This window comes from Anopheles cruzii, chromosome 3 (genome assembly GCF_943734635.1).
Source record: "Anopheles cruzii chromosome 3, idAnoCruzAS_RS32_06, whole genome shotgun sequence".
In the NCBI taxonomy this organism is placed as follows: Eukaryota; Metazoa; Arthropoda; class Insecta; order Diptera; family Culicidae; genus Anopheles; species Anopheles cruzii.
This window is the reverse complement of record NC_069145.1, coordinates 36,391,868-36,410,292: the sequence shown is the minus strand read 5'-3', so window position 1 is coordinate 36,410,292 and position 18,425 is coordinate 36,391,868. Positions and strand designations below refer to the sequence as shown.

The window sequence follows — 18,425 nt, the reverse complement described above, 5'->3', positions numbered from 1 at the left end:
TGTAAATAAGTAAGATAATAATAAGTAACTATAAGGGTGTTCCATCACGATCCAACTATTTAAATGTTGAATAACTCCGCTATTTGTTAGTCGATTTTGAAAAATGAACATGTTTTATTAAAAGTATAAAATGCCGTTCATTAACAATTGACTCAGAATACAATATCGGTCAAATGACCGCCTCCATTAGACACACAAAAAGCGGCCCTTTTTGGCCAAAAGCGGCACACGTCGTGCAAGAGAAGCCAATGCATCCACAACGAGGTGTGCGACTGTTTGGTGTGGATTTTGGTCTGGAGGCATTATTGGCCCATTTTTCTTCGAAAATGAAAAAGGAGCCGTAACCGTCGATGGCTGAAAACTTGGACGACACTTGGTTTCGTCTGGCGCTACGTGTCATACAGCCAGCTATCGATATTTTGCACCCCAGCTTCGGAATCCAAACACTAGCCGAATCACCCTATAGTTGGGTGCGCGTGGTTTACTTTTCTCTGAACATAAATCATTGGCCATCGGCGGTCACCAAGCAGAAGAAACAGAGAGAGAGACCACACCCGAAACTCGTCCTACTCGACACCTGCAGACCGCAGACACTTGCAGTTATGTGGCGCGAAGGTCAGACCTTGTTTTTTTTTGAGGTCACCCGATTTAATTTTAGGACCCCGGCGCGGCCTTAGGGTCCCTTGCGCGCATCTCACCACCGCCCACTGTTCACTGTCCCTCACTTACCCTTCGTTGGAGAACTGCCGTCCGAAGCTGCCGTCCATGGTGTTGGAGCGCTTGAGGGGCTCGTGCAGCTGATAGCCGTTGGCCCCGGCACCGTTCTGCGTTTGCGTCACCGTTTTCACCGTGTGCTGGTAGGTCCAGCGATTGTCACCACCAACACTAGGGTTGTTGTTGTTGTTGTTGAGGGTGTCACTGGCACTGGGTCCTTCGCGCGACTGATCACCGATCGTGTACTTTTCACTCAGCACCTTCTCGCGCCGCTCGCGCAACATCTCCTCGAAGTCGTTCCGGGGCAGCGGCTTGCGGGCCGGTGCGGTCGGCGTCCCGAGCGCCTTCCGCACCATCGACGGGCTCGAAAGGCCCGACTGCATCTTGATCATCGTCGAGGCGGGCGGATTCTGCGGTACCCCGCTCGCCGGGATGTTGCCGTACGTGAACGGTCGCGAGTCCTCGCGCGCGTGGTACGGTATCTGCTGACCGCCGCCTCCGCCTCCGCTGACACCGCAGCCACCGCCGAATAGGTCGTCGTCGTCGTCCGAGGTGAACCGTTCCGAAGCTCCGGTGGTGGACCGCGCTGGCCGAGGGTACGCTAGCGACTGATGCTGCTGCTGGTGCTGGTGCCGATGGCGGTGGTGCTGCATGTTCATGATGAGCTCACGCTCCGCCGGCGTCAGATTATTGTTATTTATATTTTGGAGCTCGCGAACCGCGGCGGCCGCCGACGTTGCGTAGCCGCCGCCACCGCCAAGAAGGGGCGTTTCGCGGCCGCCGCACTCACTCGGCGGTGGCGTGAGTGTCGTCGTCGTGCTCGACGTTTCGTACTGCAGCAACTCGCGTTCGTTCGCGGCCGCGGCCGAAGGCAACCCACCGAAGTCACTGACCACCGTGAGTGGCGTCCGCGACCGATCGTCGAGGTGCGGCGTGAGCGGCCGAAGCTGAGCGGTCTGTGAAGCCGATCGCTTGATCGTGTCCGTGGTCGTGTTCACGAAGTGATCGTTCGGATTCTGCGTTTGCTCCGCTTTTCTCCCGACATCCGGAATGCCCTGCACGGTGAGCATCATATCGGACAGCAGATCATCCAGCTCCCGGTGACGATCATCTGGAAAATTGACGTAACGAAAATAAACACAGCGTTATTCGAGTCTGAGCGGAGTCCCAACCAACGTTTACAGAGCATTATAGGGTACTTCGCCGCGTCGTATAAAGTTTGTAGCCAAAGTTATGTCAATTGAAGCTGACAGGTTAATTTGAGGTCTACGTAGTGCGACTGGCAAAAACGAAAACTGTCACCCAAATCGGGCGGGCACCCACCACGATCGCGGGCGCCCCAACACCACCCCGAACGGAAAACGAAACGATCCTCGCGATCACGGCGCGCATAAATGTTACGAAACGAGTCCGCGCCAAAATGCCCTTTGCTGGCCCGCCGCCGCCGCCGGGTCCGGGGCCCAAAAAGGTGTCCCCGCGGGAGAGGCGAAAAGCGAACTTGGTGGTTGGCTGCCGAAAATGGAAAAGTCAACACCCCGCGTGCGCACCGTGGCCACCTCCCCATTTACACCTCACCGGTCGCGCTGCTGCTGCTACATGTAATTAAAAATCGTGAAATTATTCCAAATATGTGTGAGGTGCTTTCGCGCGGGCACGGGCACGGGCGGTTCGGTTCACATAATCGATCAGTCCGTCTACGACTGGAGCGCAGGAGTCCGCGCTGGATCAAAATAGAAAATCATGTTTTCCACTCTCTCGCCTCGGCTCGGTGGCCGACACCCGGATCTTGGCGCTGGCTGGCATCGACAAAAAGGTGAGAAACTATGCGCGTGCGTTTGTGTGTGTGTGTGGATCCACTTGTCAAATCTCCATTCCGGCAGCGTGCGTGCCGCGGTACGCGGATAAATTAATTCACGCTGTGCAGGGCAACGCGCGCGCTCGATGCGATTTATGGACAACCGTGGGGACAACCCAACCTGGGATCGCCTCGGCCCGGCAGCACCATTTCGGGTGTCGGGTGGTCGGTCTGCTCTCTTATCTGGGGCCCGATATACAGATCCGTGAGTCGCGGTGACGGTGTCTGAGTGACGCGGGACACTTCCCATAAGTCACGCCCCGAAACCGCCAAGCGCGGAAAGGCGTCCATAATCTGACGAAGCTCGGGAGCAAAATGTCACAAATGTCAGACGAAAATCAATAAGACGCTTAGGCGCTCGTTTTCCTCTTATCACTATACTGAGGTGTTCAATAAGTTTTGCGCTTCAATTACAGAGGGAGCTGCTCCTAGCCTAAATTTATTTGCTTATGTTGGTACACTCTTCATATGAACGTATGAGAAGTTTCATTTCAATCTGTCAATTCGTTCTTTGTTTACAAGCCTACTTTGTAGTATATAAGGATTCTTCGCCTTTAATTAGTAGAGTAGAAAGACGGGTAGCTGAAGTGAGACGTGGTCGTATAAGCCTTGAAGACAATCCACGTCAAGGACGTCCAAAAACAGCAACAATACTTAAAAGCGTTTTCGAAAGGATAAAGTGGATGCTGTGCGTCGGCTCATCACTATGGATAATACTTGGGTCTTTCACCATGATCCTGAGCCAAAACAACAGGGTAAGGAGTGGTGTGTACCTGATTCTTCGGCACCAAAACGAGTTCATGTCCAGAAATTGGCCCAGAGGGTGTTAGCATCATTTTTTTGGGATGCGAAAGGATCTTTGACCTTTGTGGATTACTTGCAGAAGAAAATAATCCTTTTTCATATAGGACAATGCACCCTGTCACAAGAGCATTTTGACATTGGCAAAAATCCGTGAATTCAAGTTCGTATTGTTGGAGCATCCACGGCATCCACTAGATTTGGGCCCCTAACGACTTCTATTTGTTTCCATATCTAAACGATTTCATGCGTGGAAAGCGTTTTTCATCAAATGATGAGTTCATAACAGCTGTGGAAGCGTTTTTTAGCAGCTTTTTCAGATTCTCAATTCAGGGATAGAGGTCAAAAATTGGAGTCTCGTTGGAACGAGTGTATTGATGTCCAGGGAGAGTAATAATTGAGTAATAAAATGTGTTTAAAACCATAAAATGGTGTTTTTCTTATCGACCCGCAAAACTTAATAAACAACCCAGTAACTAAGCACCACGCTAGACCTCAGAGAGCGAGAGACAGAGAGAGTTGTCCGTCACAGGAATTCCAAAACTCCATGGCTGATCTCGTGATTGGCGGCATTTTTGCCCTATGGATTTGCCCCCAAAGCCGAGCGTCGATAACCACGAAAAAAGCGACCTCGGTTGATAAGGAATCGGTGCCGGGCGCACCTATCTACCGCGCCCCAGCACCCTTACCGAATCGGCATGCAAACCCGGCGGGGGAAAGGATCGTAGCAAACGCTTTCAGCTTCTCTCCTGCGCCAACTGCGCATTCCACATTCCGGGGGGCGAAAATGGGCGCGCCGACGTCGTCGTCGTCCGTTTCCAAGAATCGATGAAAATCAGTGCGGAAATAGGTGACATCTTTCTCCCCGCCGTGGCCAACCAATCAGCGGCAGAGCGGTCGGCCCGGACCTCGGTGTGTCGAAACTGTATCGGCACACCGGGGGGGTAGTGCCAATCTAGAAATGGAGCTAACCTCTTTCTCCGGCGGTCGGTTTTCGCGCTCTTCGCCGTCGTCGTCGTCGGGCGCGTATTGAGATTGATTTCTCTTATCGATCACCCTCCCCGTTGGCCGATGGTCGTTGCATAAATGGAGTCTCCTCTGGAGATCGGCCAGAGAGCCCAGACCCCAAAGTGTCGCCTGCCATCGTTCAGCTCATTGGACCGGGCGGCCTCCCATAAACGGTTAGCGCGAAAATCACACCAACCAACCCACTGGGCCACATCCTGGTTGGACGAACGAGGTAGTGGTGCCTGAAAGTCTTTCACTGCACGGGACCAGCTCCAGCCCCGGCCAACTCTCTTTCACCGATGGTTCCGATGGCGCAAAATGGAAGCTTGTCTTGCGCAGCACCACCAGAGGGCCAACCACATTCATGGCGCCCTTTTATGGCGACGACCGGGCCCGGGCCCTCGGCTCCGGGACCGCTCACAGGCACGTCGACGACCTACCTTGTGGGCTCGCCTGTGGGCTCGGAAAGCTGGACGGCGAGACGCTGCAGTCCTGCAGCCCACCACGACCTGCCGTGCCGGGCGAGTGCGAGAGGTCCCGAAAAAGAGCAGAGAAAGGGAAGGCGATATCAGTGCCTGGGCGCTTGGAGCGCGGGGGTCGGGCGGAACTCGCCAACAACGCCAACTTACGGTTGCTGGTAACTGGGCCACTGCTCGAGATGCCAGAGTCCATCGAAACCGTCAGCGGACTGCGCACCGATTCCCGGCCATCGACCTGACCACCGGTCGGTTTCGCTTTGCCACCCGACGCAGCGGCGGCATAGCTGGTGGCCACGACGGCGGGACTGCGGCGGACCGCGTCACCGGACGACGGCGGAGCCCGTGGACCGACGACGGCGAACGGGACCGGCGTGCTGCGGCCCGATCCGACCCCGTTCTGGGTGAGATAGATCGAGTTGGGCGTTTTGGACCGCTCCGGCACCGGTGGTGGCGGAAGCTTGGTGCCGCCGTTGCTGCCGTTGCTGAACTCGGCCGGCGGCGAGATGAGATGCGGAGGTGCCGTCGGAGACTTGGGGCTCTTCAGAATCGTCGCGTACAGAGACCCGTCCAGCGGACCCTGCGTATGGTTGGAGTCATCTGGTGGAGAGTGGAGAACGAGAACGTGCGGTCAGATCGGGATGTCAGGTGTCTCAGGCGCCCTCACACAACGCGGCACACACACACACACAACGCGGACCGACGCACCCAGCCAACAACCTACACGGCGAACCAATCGACCAACACTGACTGCTAAGGGGAGGGCTACTAGAGCGCTCAGAGGACTCCGGGCGGGCGGGATTCCCTCCAGCTGGGGACCCGAAACCGAGGAGACCGGCAGAGAGAGACAGAGACGCCGAACGACGGACACCGCAGCATAATTATTGTTGTACCCGGCGACCTTCTGGCGGGTTTCTGGTCCGATGGCCGGGGCTGCCAAATTTGGAGCTTGATTACCTTCCGCCGGCCAGGGAGGCTGATCGACCTCCCCGCGTTTTCGCCACGCGCAACGATGACGATGACGATGATTTCCAGTGAATTCGACTCGGTGCTCGGGTCAGCATAAGAATGCGATCGTGTTTATCGAGCTGCTGCCCGACGGCTGCTCGAAATTGTGCAGATCATTGTGCACGGCGGTGCACTCGGTGCGTCCCTTTCCCCGACAAAGCGATGAAAGGAATCCGACAGGGTGGATCCGACACTCTGACTCACGGAAGATCCGCGATCCACGGAACACAATCGATGTCGACAGCTTGAAAGCGCCATTCTATAGACAATCCCAAGCTCAAAACGCTTGCCATCAAGCAAGATGACGAGGGTTTGGTTGATGGTGGAATCGAGACCCTTGAGTGGCTCCTTCAGCTAACGACACCACGCCGTACCTTGAGCCTTGGTACTTGAGCGGTTTGTGTTTTGATCCCCCGCCCGCGAGTGCCATCGATCTGGGAGGTCCGATTTTGGGCATTCCACTTTTGGGGGGTGCCCCAATCATCCTATTCGTATGGGGAATGCAGCGTTATCGTAATCGTTATCGTACACCGATCGATGGCTTTAATTATGGAGCATTCGTCGTCGTCTCGAGGCATGTGTTGAATGATGGCCGTAATTATGCGTTGGGCGGTAGCATAAATCAACCATGCAATGCAATCAATACCGGCGGAGTGGTTAATAATTTAGAAAAATAGTAATTATTCTTAACTCAACAAGAACGAAACAACGAAAACGAAAATAACACAACATAAAGATGGGCGAAACGATTAAAAAACTCATCCAAAGCGTGTTTAATAAATGTTTTGGGTGCGTCGCAAGCTACTAGGGTGTTCATTAAGTTTTGCGGGTCGATAAGAAGGACACATTTTTATGGTCCCAAAAAACTGATGCTAACATCTGTTTTGCGCAAATTCTGGACGAACTCGTTTCGGAACCGAAGAAAAAGGTTCACACCACTCCTAAGCCTCTTGTTTTGACTCTGGATCATAGTGATAGCCCCAAGTCTCATCCATAGTGATGATTCGATGCATAAAATCCACTTTATACTATCGAAAACGATTTAAATGTTGTCAAAAAAGATGCATTCGAATGCGTTTCTAGCGAATGCGGCAAAATGGGTGCAAACAACTTTCAGGAACCCAAAAGTTCTGTCAAAATATTGGTTATACTCCTCAATGACATGGTTAGGTCTTGTACTTAATTTCTATCAGTGATTGGATGATTTTCGAAAACGATATCCTGTATTGTTTGACGATTTCCGATGTTGTGTCTGTTTTTTAACGTTTTAGACAAGGATCGTCTTCAAGGATCGTCTACTACGACCACGTTTAAACTCATAACCGCCCCTTTAAACCACCTAATTAAAGGTGGAGAGTTCTTATATACTTTCAACATTCGTTCATAATTTTACTTTGCTTTTAAACCTTTAAAAACTAAAAATTAAATCATTGCATGACACTTTATTTTTTCCATTGTAAAAAATACTGTGACAAGTCGATACAAAATGGCTTGTAAAAAAAAAATTAGGTGACCGATTGAAATGAAACTTTACATACGTTCATTTGAAGAGTGTACCAATATCACAAAAAAAATCAGGCTCGTAGCAGCGTTCTTTTGTACCGACCCGCAAAACTTAATGAACACCTTAGTATCAGCAAAATTGTTAGCCACGATGGCCAATCAATTAAACGATATGCTTCGACCGACCGGCTTATCAAGGAGCACACGAAAATCGGGACACACACAGATACTGTTGCGAAGCACGTAGCACAGCGGTAAACGGCAGCATAATTAAGCATCGAAGCGAGCACACTTTTTACCTCAATTTTTACCTTTTTTTGGCCAACCTGCACGACCGACGCGACCGACGATTATTGAGACGTTGAGACGAGCGAGCCCACCGACGACGACGAGGTTCGTATCCCCGGGAGCGGGTTGTAGGTCGTTGCCCATCATAAAACGAGAGGCGTAATGAATTGAATTTGGGACACGTTGATCGAAAATTTGTGCGCCATCGTGCGCCCCAAAAAGGATGTGGGATGTTTAATCGTTCGCTATTACGGCGATGGAGTAGCAGTTCCCCCGAACACCGGCGTTATCACTTGCCAATTTCCATCCCAGCCCAGAGTAAATCCCAGTGCCACAATCCAAGTGCGCGAGTTGTTGGGCCATTCGAGACATAAACTCCTAGCGAACCTACGTGCCCACCCGAGTACCGTTTCGGGTGGGCACAGCACAGCGCAGGACATTGCCATTTCGCCGTGGCTGGAGGCGGCGTCGTCGTCGGTCACCACGCCAATGTGAATGTGGTTTTAGCGTGCGCACCCGAGCGCGTGGTAATAGCGTTCAGGGATTGCGTATGTCGCGCGACTCGACGTAGGTGGGACTGGACTTAAGTCTTGGCCTGACGGTCGGCCCGCCGGCCGGTTGGAGCTGGTTTTCGGTGGTGCGCTCGAAATAGATCCCCCGGCGCCACTACCCGAGTCCCGTTTCAACCCGAGAGTAAACTGAACCCACCCAGGCAAGATGATAGGCCAAAAGGGAGCCAATCCGCCGATTTGGCCACAACAATTCTAGCGCGAGCCAAGTCGTCCGAGACATAAAACGCGTGTCGTGTGCGAAATAATAATAAAGAAGTCTTTTTTTACACAGAGAGAGCATGTTGATTTAATATTCGAAGAAACGAAATGTGCCGAAACATGATACCCGTTGGCTGGGAGGATACAGCACCGGCGAGCATATGCGGGCGGCCGGATTGCGAATGGAATTTCGGTTCGGTTAATAACCAAACAACGTTTGCGCGTTTGCAGCAATAAGCAAGCGCCATTTCGAACATGGGCCAGCGAAAGTTTATGCATAATAATTTATTAATAGAACACCGATCGGTTCTGTCGATTGTTTCAATGGTCAACAAGAGCTGGTCAGCAGATGGTTGCAACGCTGCGTGTGAAATCATCGACACAATTGCTAAACTTTGCAGAGTGAACACTTGCACCGTTAGTTGGTTGGAGGCACTGAGTGAAAAGGACCTCATGCTGATTGCTGCTTCCGAATCTTTTCGCGGGTCTGAAAGCAAACAAGTGGTTTGACGTCACGAAGACTTTGACACCAAGCGCGCCACACCGGTGTGGCCATTCCATTGGCGCAACATAAATATTCCACCGCAACCGAAAATAGACACTCGCAGCATAGATGAGGTAGGCAACAGAGCATCGCTGTGGTGCCGGTGCCACGATGGTCCACGAAGTAAACCGTTTCCTCTTCTGTTTCCTTACACAGTTTACTTTTTCTTGACAACTCACAGTTCGCCTTCGCTTGGCTGGACAATCGGAGGGTTTTCTAAATCACTTCGAAACATATGCCACCAACCCACACGTAAAACAAACTTTCGCTGTTGAAGGGTATTTCGCAATTAAAACTGAACCTCACACTTACAGCGAAGCATTTTATCTGCCTTCAACACCTCGAAGTCGCAGATAACCGACCGCGTTTTTATCAGCGGCAATCATTCACAAACACACACACACGCACACACAGAGCCTACACAAATTATCGATTCATGAGATACAGCACATCGCGCAATGTTTCACTAAGCCCGGCACTGGGCTGGGGACCGACGACCGCCGACTTTAAGCCCTAAGCGACACGCAGACTGGGCCTGGTGTGAGTTATCGTCATCATCCACGGTGGCCACGGTGGGCCGTTACTTCGGCGGTATCACTATCGAGAAGAAAAACACAGTCAAGGAGCGCGGCAACATCAGACCGTGTCCGCCGCACCGTGACACACTTTCGACGACAGGGCACACCACCGCTCACTCTCGGTTCACAAACCGTACCGCACCAGAACGCGACTCGGGAGTGACTCCCGAGCCGGCCCGTGAGAAGGTGACCAACGCTTCCCGCTTCGGGTTCGGGCGGACGGGCGGCGGGCGGCCCACGTCGCTGAGGCGCAACGGTGCGCAATGTTGGCGCATCGTGCGTGTGGTTTTGGTCCACGTTCTTTTATTCGCGCGCATGTTTCCTGCACTGGACTGAGCCGGGGGATGCGCCAGGGAGTGGCAACCATTTCCCCCGCGCATCACGCGTGCGTACGACTCTATGGCGGTGGTCTGTCTAGCGTCCTAGACGGATGACGATTGGAGAAATTAAACAGCCCAAAACTCAATATTGTTTTGCCTTTTTTTGTGGACCCTTTTGCGAGAAGCAATAACATATTGAATGCTCGAGAAAATGTTTAATGAGCCCCCTGCGTATGATGAGAGCAAACACAGCAACAGCATAAAAGAAAATAAACTTTGCGGCACCTTCGAAAGCGCCTTTTCGAAAGAACAACATCCGAAAATATCTCGCCCGGAGGAAAATCCGCTTTCATGATTCAGAACTTTGTTTTTAAATAATGAAAATAAACATCACATCAAACGGTTCGGCCTCGCTAAACTAGCACCAAACTCCGCTAAAGGTCTGCTGACGAAAACACGTTCCCCGGGCCACATGCATAGTGCACCGAAGCATGAATGAGTACCGCAGGAGTTTAACGTTTCCTAGGCCCGTCACCAATAACCTTGCAGAACGATCAGCTGGAAAAAGTAAATGGAGCATGAAACGTCTTTTATGACGTCCAACCTTTGGCGACCTGATTTATGCCAATGCTTAAAAAAATAGGTCAAACGGTGTACCTAGTTGTTGAACGAAACTGAGTTAAATAATGACCATGATGATAATCCCAACCAACGCGGACGTAATGCTTGCTCTAAGTTACTGCGCTAATCCTCGCCATCGCCGACCCAACAAACATTCCCATTTTATCGATTCCCTAACTATGTCGATGGAGCAGATAGCCGCAAGGCCACCGAGGCTCAGCCCGGTAAGACAATGCCCACCAAAGGCGGGGTTATGCTCGTGCGAACGGGGCAAGGCCACACGGATAATGTCGAGCGTGTCGGCGGCGGTGGTGGTGGTGGATGCCCCATAACCGGCTGCATCATCAGCACCATCGCATCGTCAGCGCCACACCCACCTACTGGCGATCATAAAACAATCAATCAATAAATTAACCTTTGCCACGCATACACGTTTTGTGCAGGCCGACCCTCCGTACCTTTCCGTACCATTTAACGCTCCAATAAATCGATCGTAATCGTTTACCGACACCACGGTTTTACGGCCAACAAACGATGTCCTACGGCACCCAGAGGACAGTAGTACGCGCACGTGCGAGACGCGTATCCGTGCGAATCTATGATGCGATGCGATACTGCTACCACTCGCCTTCTCGCCGAGTCCTTCTCGGGTTGCATAACCGGCCCGCCAGGGCCGAAGGTGCCGTGGCCGGCCCACCAACGTAAACACACCTCGCCTATATTTGACGAACTTCGGCGAAGCAAAACTGGGGCTCCGATAAAAGTGATTTTTTATCTTTCACTAGACAAAACAACTTTATTCAGTTCGCTTGGGAGCGACGAGCGGGTACGGCGTGTCAAGAATGGCGCCGTACCGAAAGATGAAACGAAGAAACGTCGGTTCGACGGTTTTCTTTGCTGTTAGTTCAGGAGACGCGTCACCAGCTCTACCCCTAGTATCTGTCCTAGTATGATAATGCAGCATTTTGATAACATTTTACCGCAATAGTTCAGTGGGCAGACGAAAACCAACCAACAGTTGGCGGGCAGCATTGATGAATCATCTTCATCCGCCAACACAATCGTGTACCGTGTCAGCGCAACATAATACCCTCGGTTAGTGCGGTGTGTCTTCGTATTACAGAACTGGGTCCCAAAATAGCTCACGCTCTCGGACGGGTTATAAATCAAACGTTTGTCAAATAAATTTAAATGAATTACATGCGTAGCTGGCTCATCTCACATGCGTAAGACTGTGCGATGATTACCCATTATCGCTCGAAACTTTTCCCACAGATCCACACGGTGTCTCAATCTTTTATTGCGAAAAATGAATAGTTACGGCGTAAGATCGGGCGGCCGCGGTCAGGCGACATCGATTCGGTGCTAGTGTAGCTTTGGTTTGTTTGTTTCACTTACTGTGTGAATCACCCTCACCGTGCGAAGAGGGTTAGAAAGCTTGAGGCGTACGTCTCGTCGGTCCATCGCCATTAGCGGCCCGACCTACCTTTGTTTATATTTCTTGGCGCAAAACAGATGTCTTTTTCGGTAGTCAACGTTTGGGCGATCACATGGCACGGGGTATGCAACAAATTATATATCTAGCTGGCTAGCGTACCGCGTGAACCACGTTACCAATTGGGAGTTCTTTGTCTCAAACGGTTCAAAAAATCGTTCATGCCCCCTTAATTGTTTGGGGTTTTAATATGCAGGAAATGCAGGAAGCACGATTAATCCCCGATCGGAAGTGTCCGTTGTGCTCTTTGAGAGTAATCTACTATTGTTTCCTGCTTGTTACTGAACTAAATCTATCGCAAAACTTTCTTCCTCTTGAAGACCCTCGTGAGACACGCTTCGCTTTGGTGCAGCGCAGATTGCCTACTTTCAGGCGCGGAAGCAACGCGTTAACCCTTGAATTTGCCACTCACCTTCGTTGATGGTTTCCAAGTGGTCGCCGTTCTCCGCTATCGGCTCTATTCGCACGAGCGGATCCTGGAAAACGAGGATCATCGGCCGCTCGTTCGGTACGGTGTCAAAGCAGAGCGTCATCTTGTGCTCTCCGGAAAAACGCTCATCTGGGGCGGAAGAAGGCGAAAGAAGCGGTGGTAAATTGGGCGCTGCCGCTGCCACGCACGCAAACGCAAACATACCTTCGCAGGCTAGGTCCAAGTCCCTCTTCATGAATTGTACTTCCTTTTCGGTTATGGCACATGTGTGAAATTGCACGGATGCGATCAGCTCCTTCTCGTAGTTCGGCTTGTTGTTGTTTGGTATGATCTGGTAGCAGCGCACCAGAATGTCGCCCCGCAATCGCAGCGGGTGCTTAATCTCGTAGATAAAGTGGCGCGTCGTGATCGGGATGACGTAGATGTCGGAGGTGAACAGACACCGCACGCCCTCGAAGATCTTGATGAAGCTGCGCCACTCGCTGTTTACGGTTATGGCACGGTAGTGCAGGCACGGCGGAGACTCGACCCGGATCGCCTTCAGGAACAGCGACGACGAGTTCATCTTGATCATCCCCGACAGCAGCCCCGAGAAGTACTGAATGTATCTAAAAAAGACGGATGGAAACGAGGGTGGAAGTTAGTAAGCTTAATTAAGCCAAAACCGATGCGCCGCCGCTTACCTTTTGTGCGAAGGAATGCGCAGTGGGCCGGCGACGGTTTCCAGAAATTTCTGCGTCGAGTAAATGTCCAAATCCAGCCAGGTTGGCGTTTTACGGCCACTGTCCGAGCTTCCTCCCGGCGACAGTGAGCTCATCGACTGGCCGCCCGAATGCGGAATTTTCGAACCGCAGATCTTCTGATACTGGAGGTACGCGGCAATCGCTGCACCAAGCCGATGTTTGTCCTCTCTGTGGAGATAAAACAGTTCGAAAAAAGGAATAAAAAATGAAGCAAGAACACGAAAACGCGTGTGGCTTGAAAGACGGCAAGAAAAGTGCAACTCATTTTCGACCTCCTCCGAACGATGCATGCCGATGGTGCGCGATCCCCGCGCTATCCTTAGCATTATCCTGTCAATTTGCAATGCTTTTGCCGTTCATTCTTTCTCACCTTCGCGTGCCGGTCGCGTGAGTGGGCAAACGCGTTTGACCGAGGCGGAATCGTTATTAGGATAATTATTGTTTACTGAACATTCTTATGCAACTGGACCGGCATTTGGGAAACGCATCATTAAGAAATCGATTTTGCGTGACAAGAAATCGGCGGGAAAAAAAGGAATCAGGAAACCGCAACCGCTGGGGACAAGGGGGAGCACTAATAACTGCCTCGGTTATTCCGATGCCTCGTGAAGCGGCCAATCAACGCTTCATAAGCGCGGCCCGCCGACAGGCCGATTTGATACCAAACAGGGCCGCGGTGGTGGTGATTATAATGTTACGAATAGTGTCGGCCACACCGGTAACAGGTTTTGGCTTAGCGAAAAGTGACGGCCGGCGCCCTTATCGCGATCGGTGAAAATGGTGAGTAAATTATACATTACTTTCTTTCTGATCGCAGTGCCCGGTAATGTGCTACTTCCTGAACGCGTTTTCTGAACGCATGCGGCACTCAATTTGGGACGCTAAATGTGTTCGCATCCTGCCGAATACCTCATTTAACGTAACGCTTGTGTCGCTGTACGAAAATTTTAAAAGCGCGCTTCGATTGCGGTTGAAAGCAGTTGATCCGGGTCTGGGGATCCGGTCGAATTCGGGAATAATCTCTGGCGCACAGCATCGCAAAAACAGCAAATCCCAGCCAGCTTTGTTAATTATACGTTTGTGGTAGGTTTGCGAAACTAAATGAACATCATTATACAGAAACATACAAATTATAGGCTTAGCCGTTTTGATAGCTTTGGGCAGTGGCAAGTAAACAGTACCCTCCCCAGAGTGTATTGTTTCCATATCAAACGCCCTTTAATGCTTCGCCATATTTTCCATAATTCCCAGAGCCCGTGTAGTTATTCGCAAAAAAACAAATATAATAAACCGTGGGCGCTAGAGTTTTGCGCGGACCAAACTTTCTTACCCACCTCGCGGGCGGGCCAGTTGAAAATTGATTGGGGCCGTAAAAAACCGAAACAAAATTGGCCACAAGATTGCTCAAAATCTGTGCTTATGAATTATTTATCAAGGATCATAAGCGATAGTTAGCGGCCGAAAAGGCTGAGTTTGCCGCCATTGCATTGGCAAAGCGTCCAGTCCGAAAGCACCCCGAAACCCGCGGACCGCTGCAGCAGCAGCAGCATGTTGCATATGCTAAAACCGGCTCGGCTCGCCGCGCGAAAACGAACCGACGGAGAAGCCGACGCGAAGACAGCAACAAATTGCTACGTGTATGATGATGACCAGAAGCCAGCCGCGGGCCATCCGAGGGGCCCGGCCGTTTCGCGATATTCAAATGTGCCGAGAGAGCGGACCTGCTGGGGTGCGGGCGCCATCCGTCGATCCGTCCCTTCCGGATGATTGACCGGTCGGTCGGCCGCGTCCCGGGCCGGGCGCTGAAGTTAATATTCCGTCGGAGGCACGTTTTCCCGATTCGGTCGTTTGATTGCCGCTGGAAACATGAGGCCGGAACATGGGTAACTACGCATGAAGCGCCAGTTCGTGCGCTCGAATACGCCGACGCGCACAGCGCGGACGAGGTGCACTTTTCGCGGCGGTCAGTTTGATTTCTTGCGCTTACCGCGCGCGGACTGTTGCGGTGTCTGCATGCGGCGTTTGCAGAATAACAATAAACCGAAACGAAAAAAAAAACAACTTGGGCTGTAATGGGGCGGCCGCCGCATAATGCACCCCGGACGAAGTGCAGCAAGAGGCGGTAGGCGGCATGACATGCCGTGGGACATCCCTCTGAATCGCTAGTCAATATTCCAATATGACACCTCCGGGACTTTTGATGCAAATCACATTCCTTGGCTCCGTTCCGTGATCGCTTTGGCGAGTGACCGCCCGAAGTGGGTCGCGAATCTTTGCGCCTATTGGCCGGAAGTCGTTCTCCACTCGGCGTGATTGAATTGAAACTAGCCTGCTTCTAAGCTACGATCGCATCAATCACACACAAAAGATGAATTTTCAATTTTTTGTTTGTTGAATAGCAAACCAACGTTATATTTTTTAAATTTGTACAGGGTGAGCAATTTACTTTATTTACTACTTTATTTGAAACGTTCATTCATGACATTTATGTAATATAAAAAGCAGAATTGCAGAAAATTTGAAAATTAAAAACTTATTTCCAAAGGGGTGAATATTCAACTCAAAAGGTACGATATTTGAAAAGCTCATTTCCACCTCAGAGGTTATTTTAATAAGCAGAATTGTCATTTTTCGGGTTCGGAAAACCTACATGTCGTGCAGGAGAAGCCAATACACTCATAACGACTCACTGTTTGGTGCAGATTTGGTCTGGTGGATTTTGGATTTTGACGTACGCTACCCAGCAATGTTGGGTGATTGGTTCTTTGGCGAAATTAAAGCTGAGAACATAGATGACATTTGATTAAAACAAGACGGGGCTATCTGCCATACAGCGACAGCCACGATCGATTGTTTGCACCGCAACTTCGGACATCGAAAAATTAGCAGAAATGGAGTTGTAGATTGGCCTCCAAGAAGCTGCGATTTGGCACCATTCTACTGTCATCTTTGGGGATCGGTGAAAGAGAACAAACCGGCAACTATTGAAGACCTTAAAAACGAAATTCAAATTGCCATTGCCGAGATAGAACCAGATACAATCGAGTTTGTACTCAAAATAGCTTGACCGAATGGGCTACTGCCAAGCCAATCGTGGTGGACATTTGGCTGAAATTGTTTTCCATGAAAAAATGTCAAACCCTTCGAATAAAGCAAGCCAGTTTCGAACCAGTTGAAGCATCGGAAAATATGATAAAATTATCGTAAATTGCTCACCCTGTTGAATCTAATACTTCGAATCATCTAATACCTTCTAGATCTTGCCACGTAACGATCGAGACACAGGAGAGCTCGTCGTAACGGTAAAACACCTAAGCTTGCTATCAACTCCCGCCCGACAGATGCTCCGACCGCGGAACTTCGGAGCTACGTAAGACCCCCGGTGCTTAATCTACAGCCGAAATTGACGGAAAGCCCATTCTTCAGACCCAAGAACGTCAATATTTGGTAAGAAAACACATTTTTCTACGGTGGCCAGTGATCTGTTGCCGCGGCACGAAGGTGGTCCTGTTCAAGTGGCAGACCACCGGCTCGTGAGCGCAGGATTAGGTCGCGATCGCCGCCGCCCGAACTCACCTGTCCTGAAGAACGACGATTTTCTCCTTGCCACTGCCGAGACAGGAGTCGATCTGTTTGCACAGCTCACACAGCTTCTCCAGCGTGATGTTACCGAGGCACGACTCCAGATCAAACAACCGGTAGTTCTGAAAGCAAGGTAAGAAGGCCATTAGAAGAAACCTGAAAACCGACGACCGTCGATGGACATCAAAAAGTCAAGAATCGGATTAGAAGGACCGGCCCCCGGTCGGCGAGAGAAGAACACACAAACCGGTGATTGAGTGATTATTAGGAGACCGCGTGCGTGGTACGCGGGAGGCATAATTATGGAAATTAATTTCCTCGCTAATACTCGGCCACGCCACGATGACGACGCGGCAGGCCTCCCGGAGAGAAATGGTGCGGGAGGGCGAGCCTAAGAAGCTTACTTTCCCCACTTGTCAAGTGTCTTTCAAACAGAACCACCCACCGGGGGGCCGCGCGTTTGAAGCTCCTCCACATTTAATTCAATTATCCTGTGACTAGGCGCAAGGCGCAAGATCACCTCGCTTACCTGCTGGTGCTTCTGTTCCAGCATGCTGATGAGTTCACGCTCGTGCTCGTCGACGCCGGCCAATCCGTTGAGACCCGGGGCTCCGCTGGTGGCGTAGGGATGCTGGGATGCTGCGCCATTCTGGTGCCGCCGGGCCGGTAGCGTCGACGCCAGAATGCGCTCCGTCACGTAGTTCAGCCGCAGGGACGCTGGCTCAACGGGCCTTGCCGGGGGCCCCGGAAGGGAGAGGTGTGGCCGGTACGGTTGTAGCTGCTGCTGTTGCTGCTGCTGCTGCCGGTGGTAGTGCGGTTGGAGCGAATAATTATGATAATGGTTGTTATTTACATGATTCAGGTTCGTGGCCGGCCGGGACTGTTGCAGATGCTGCTGCTGCTGCTGTTGCGGCTGAGTGTTGATCGCTTGCAAGGGCAGCTAAATTTGGGACATCGGAAGAAAAAAGAAGAAGAAGAAGCAACGTGAATGCCAAAATATTCGTCGGAAAACCGGAGCAGATGTAGGGTATCATTGCGGAACGGTATGCGAAAAAGCGCGGACCTCGGGACCTCAAATCCGGGTGAGTGGCGCCCAAAAATTTGAAACCTTGTACGATACGAATCTCCCCCCACAAGATCGACCCGCTTTAACTAACCCTCTTCTCTTTGGACTGTTTTCGGGTACCTTTTTTTCCTTTCTCGTGTTTGTTGCGTACCATTCCCTGGTGGGTTTGGGATTTCTGAAAAGCCATGCGTAAGTGGAACTATGCCGCGTATAGCTGAGGAACAACAAAGCCGAACCCCGGACATACGAGACTCGTCTATCAGTTCGGGATCTATTTGTGCTTTCCCTAAAGCCCTTCAAAAGCGCACGCACCGATCGTTCAAAACGATCAGACGGTCGGTCCAACGCTCGAAAGTACTCCATATTGCGAGACCCAACTTCCTCCCGAGCGTGGCTCAATTATAGATTTGGAGGCCCCGTCCACAGCCCTAGAAAACGACTTGGTGCCCCGGCGCATGATGCTCAATAATGATCGATTGACCGTCTTTTCTGGGAGCGACCGATCGATCGTGCTTTTCCGATTGTGCTCGCTCCATCTTTGGGGCTTTGGTAGGCAATCCGACGACTTCTTCCTTTGCACCCGATAGTTACCGGAGCGTTCGGCGGCTGCAAACGAGACGCGA

General features: G+C 51.3%; 1 protein-coding gene across 1 annotated transcript in view; it reads right to left on the bottom strand.

The window, feature by feature from the left end:
* The window catches only part of LOC128275179 (uncharacterized), an 81,463-nt gene that overhangs the window by 19,046 nt on the left and 43,992 nt on the right, over positions 1-18,425 (bottom strand). Inside the window, exons 4-12 of the mRNA XM_053013592.1 lie at positions 17,266-17,676; positions 16,731-16,858; positions 13,095-13,322; positions 12,616-13,019; positions 12,394-12,540; positions 5,000-5,454; positions 4,819-4,870; positions 1,681-1,825; positions 730-1,587 (exon numbers count right to left, since the gene is read on the bottom strand). Coding sequence (XP_052869552.1) covers positions 730-1,587; positions 1,681-1,825; positions 4,819-4,870; positions 5,000-5,454; positions 12,394-12,540; positions 12,616-13,019; positions 13,095-13,322; positions 16,731-16,858; positions 17,266-17,676 — 2,828 coding nt within the window. The remainder of the gene's footprint in view (positions 1-729; positions 1,588-1,680; positions 1,826-4,818; positions 4,871-4,999; positions 5,455-12,393; positions 12,541-12,615; positions 13,020-13,094; positions 13,323-16,730; positions 16,859-17,265; positions 17,677-18,425) is intronic.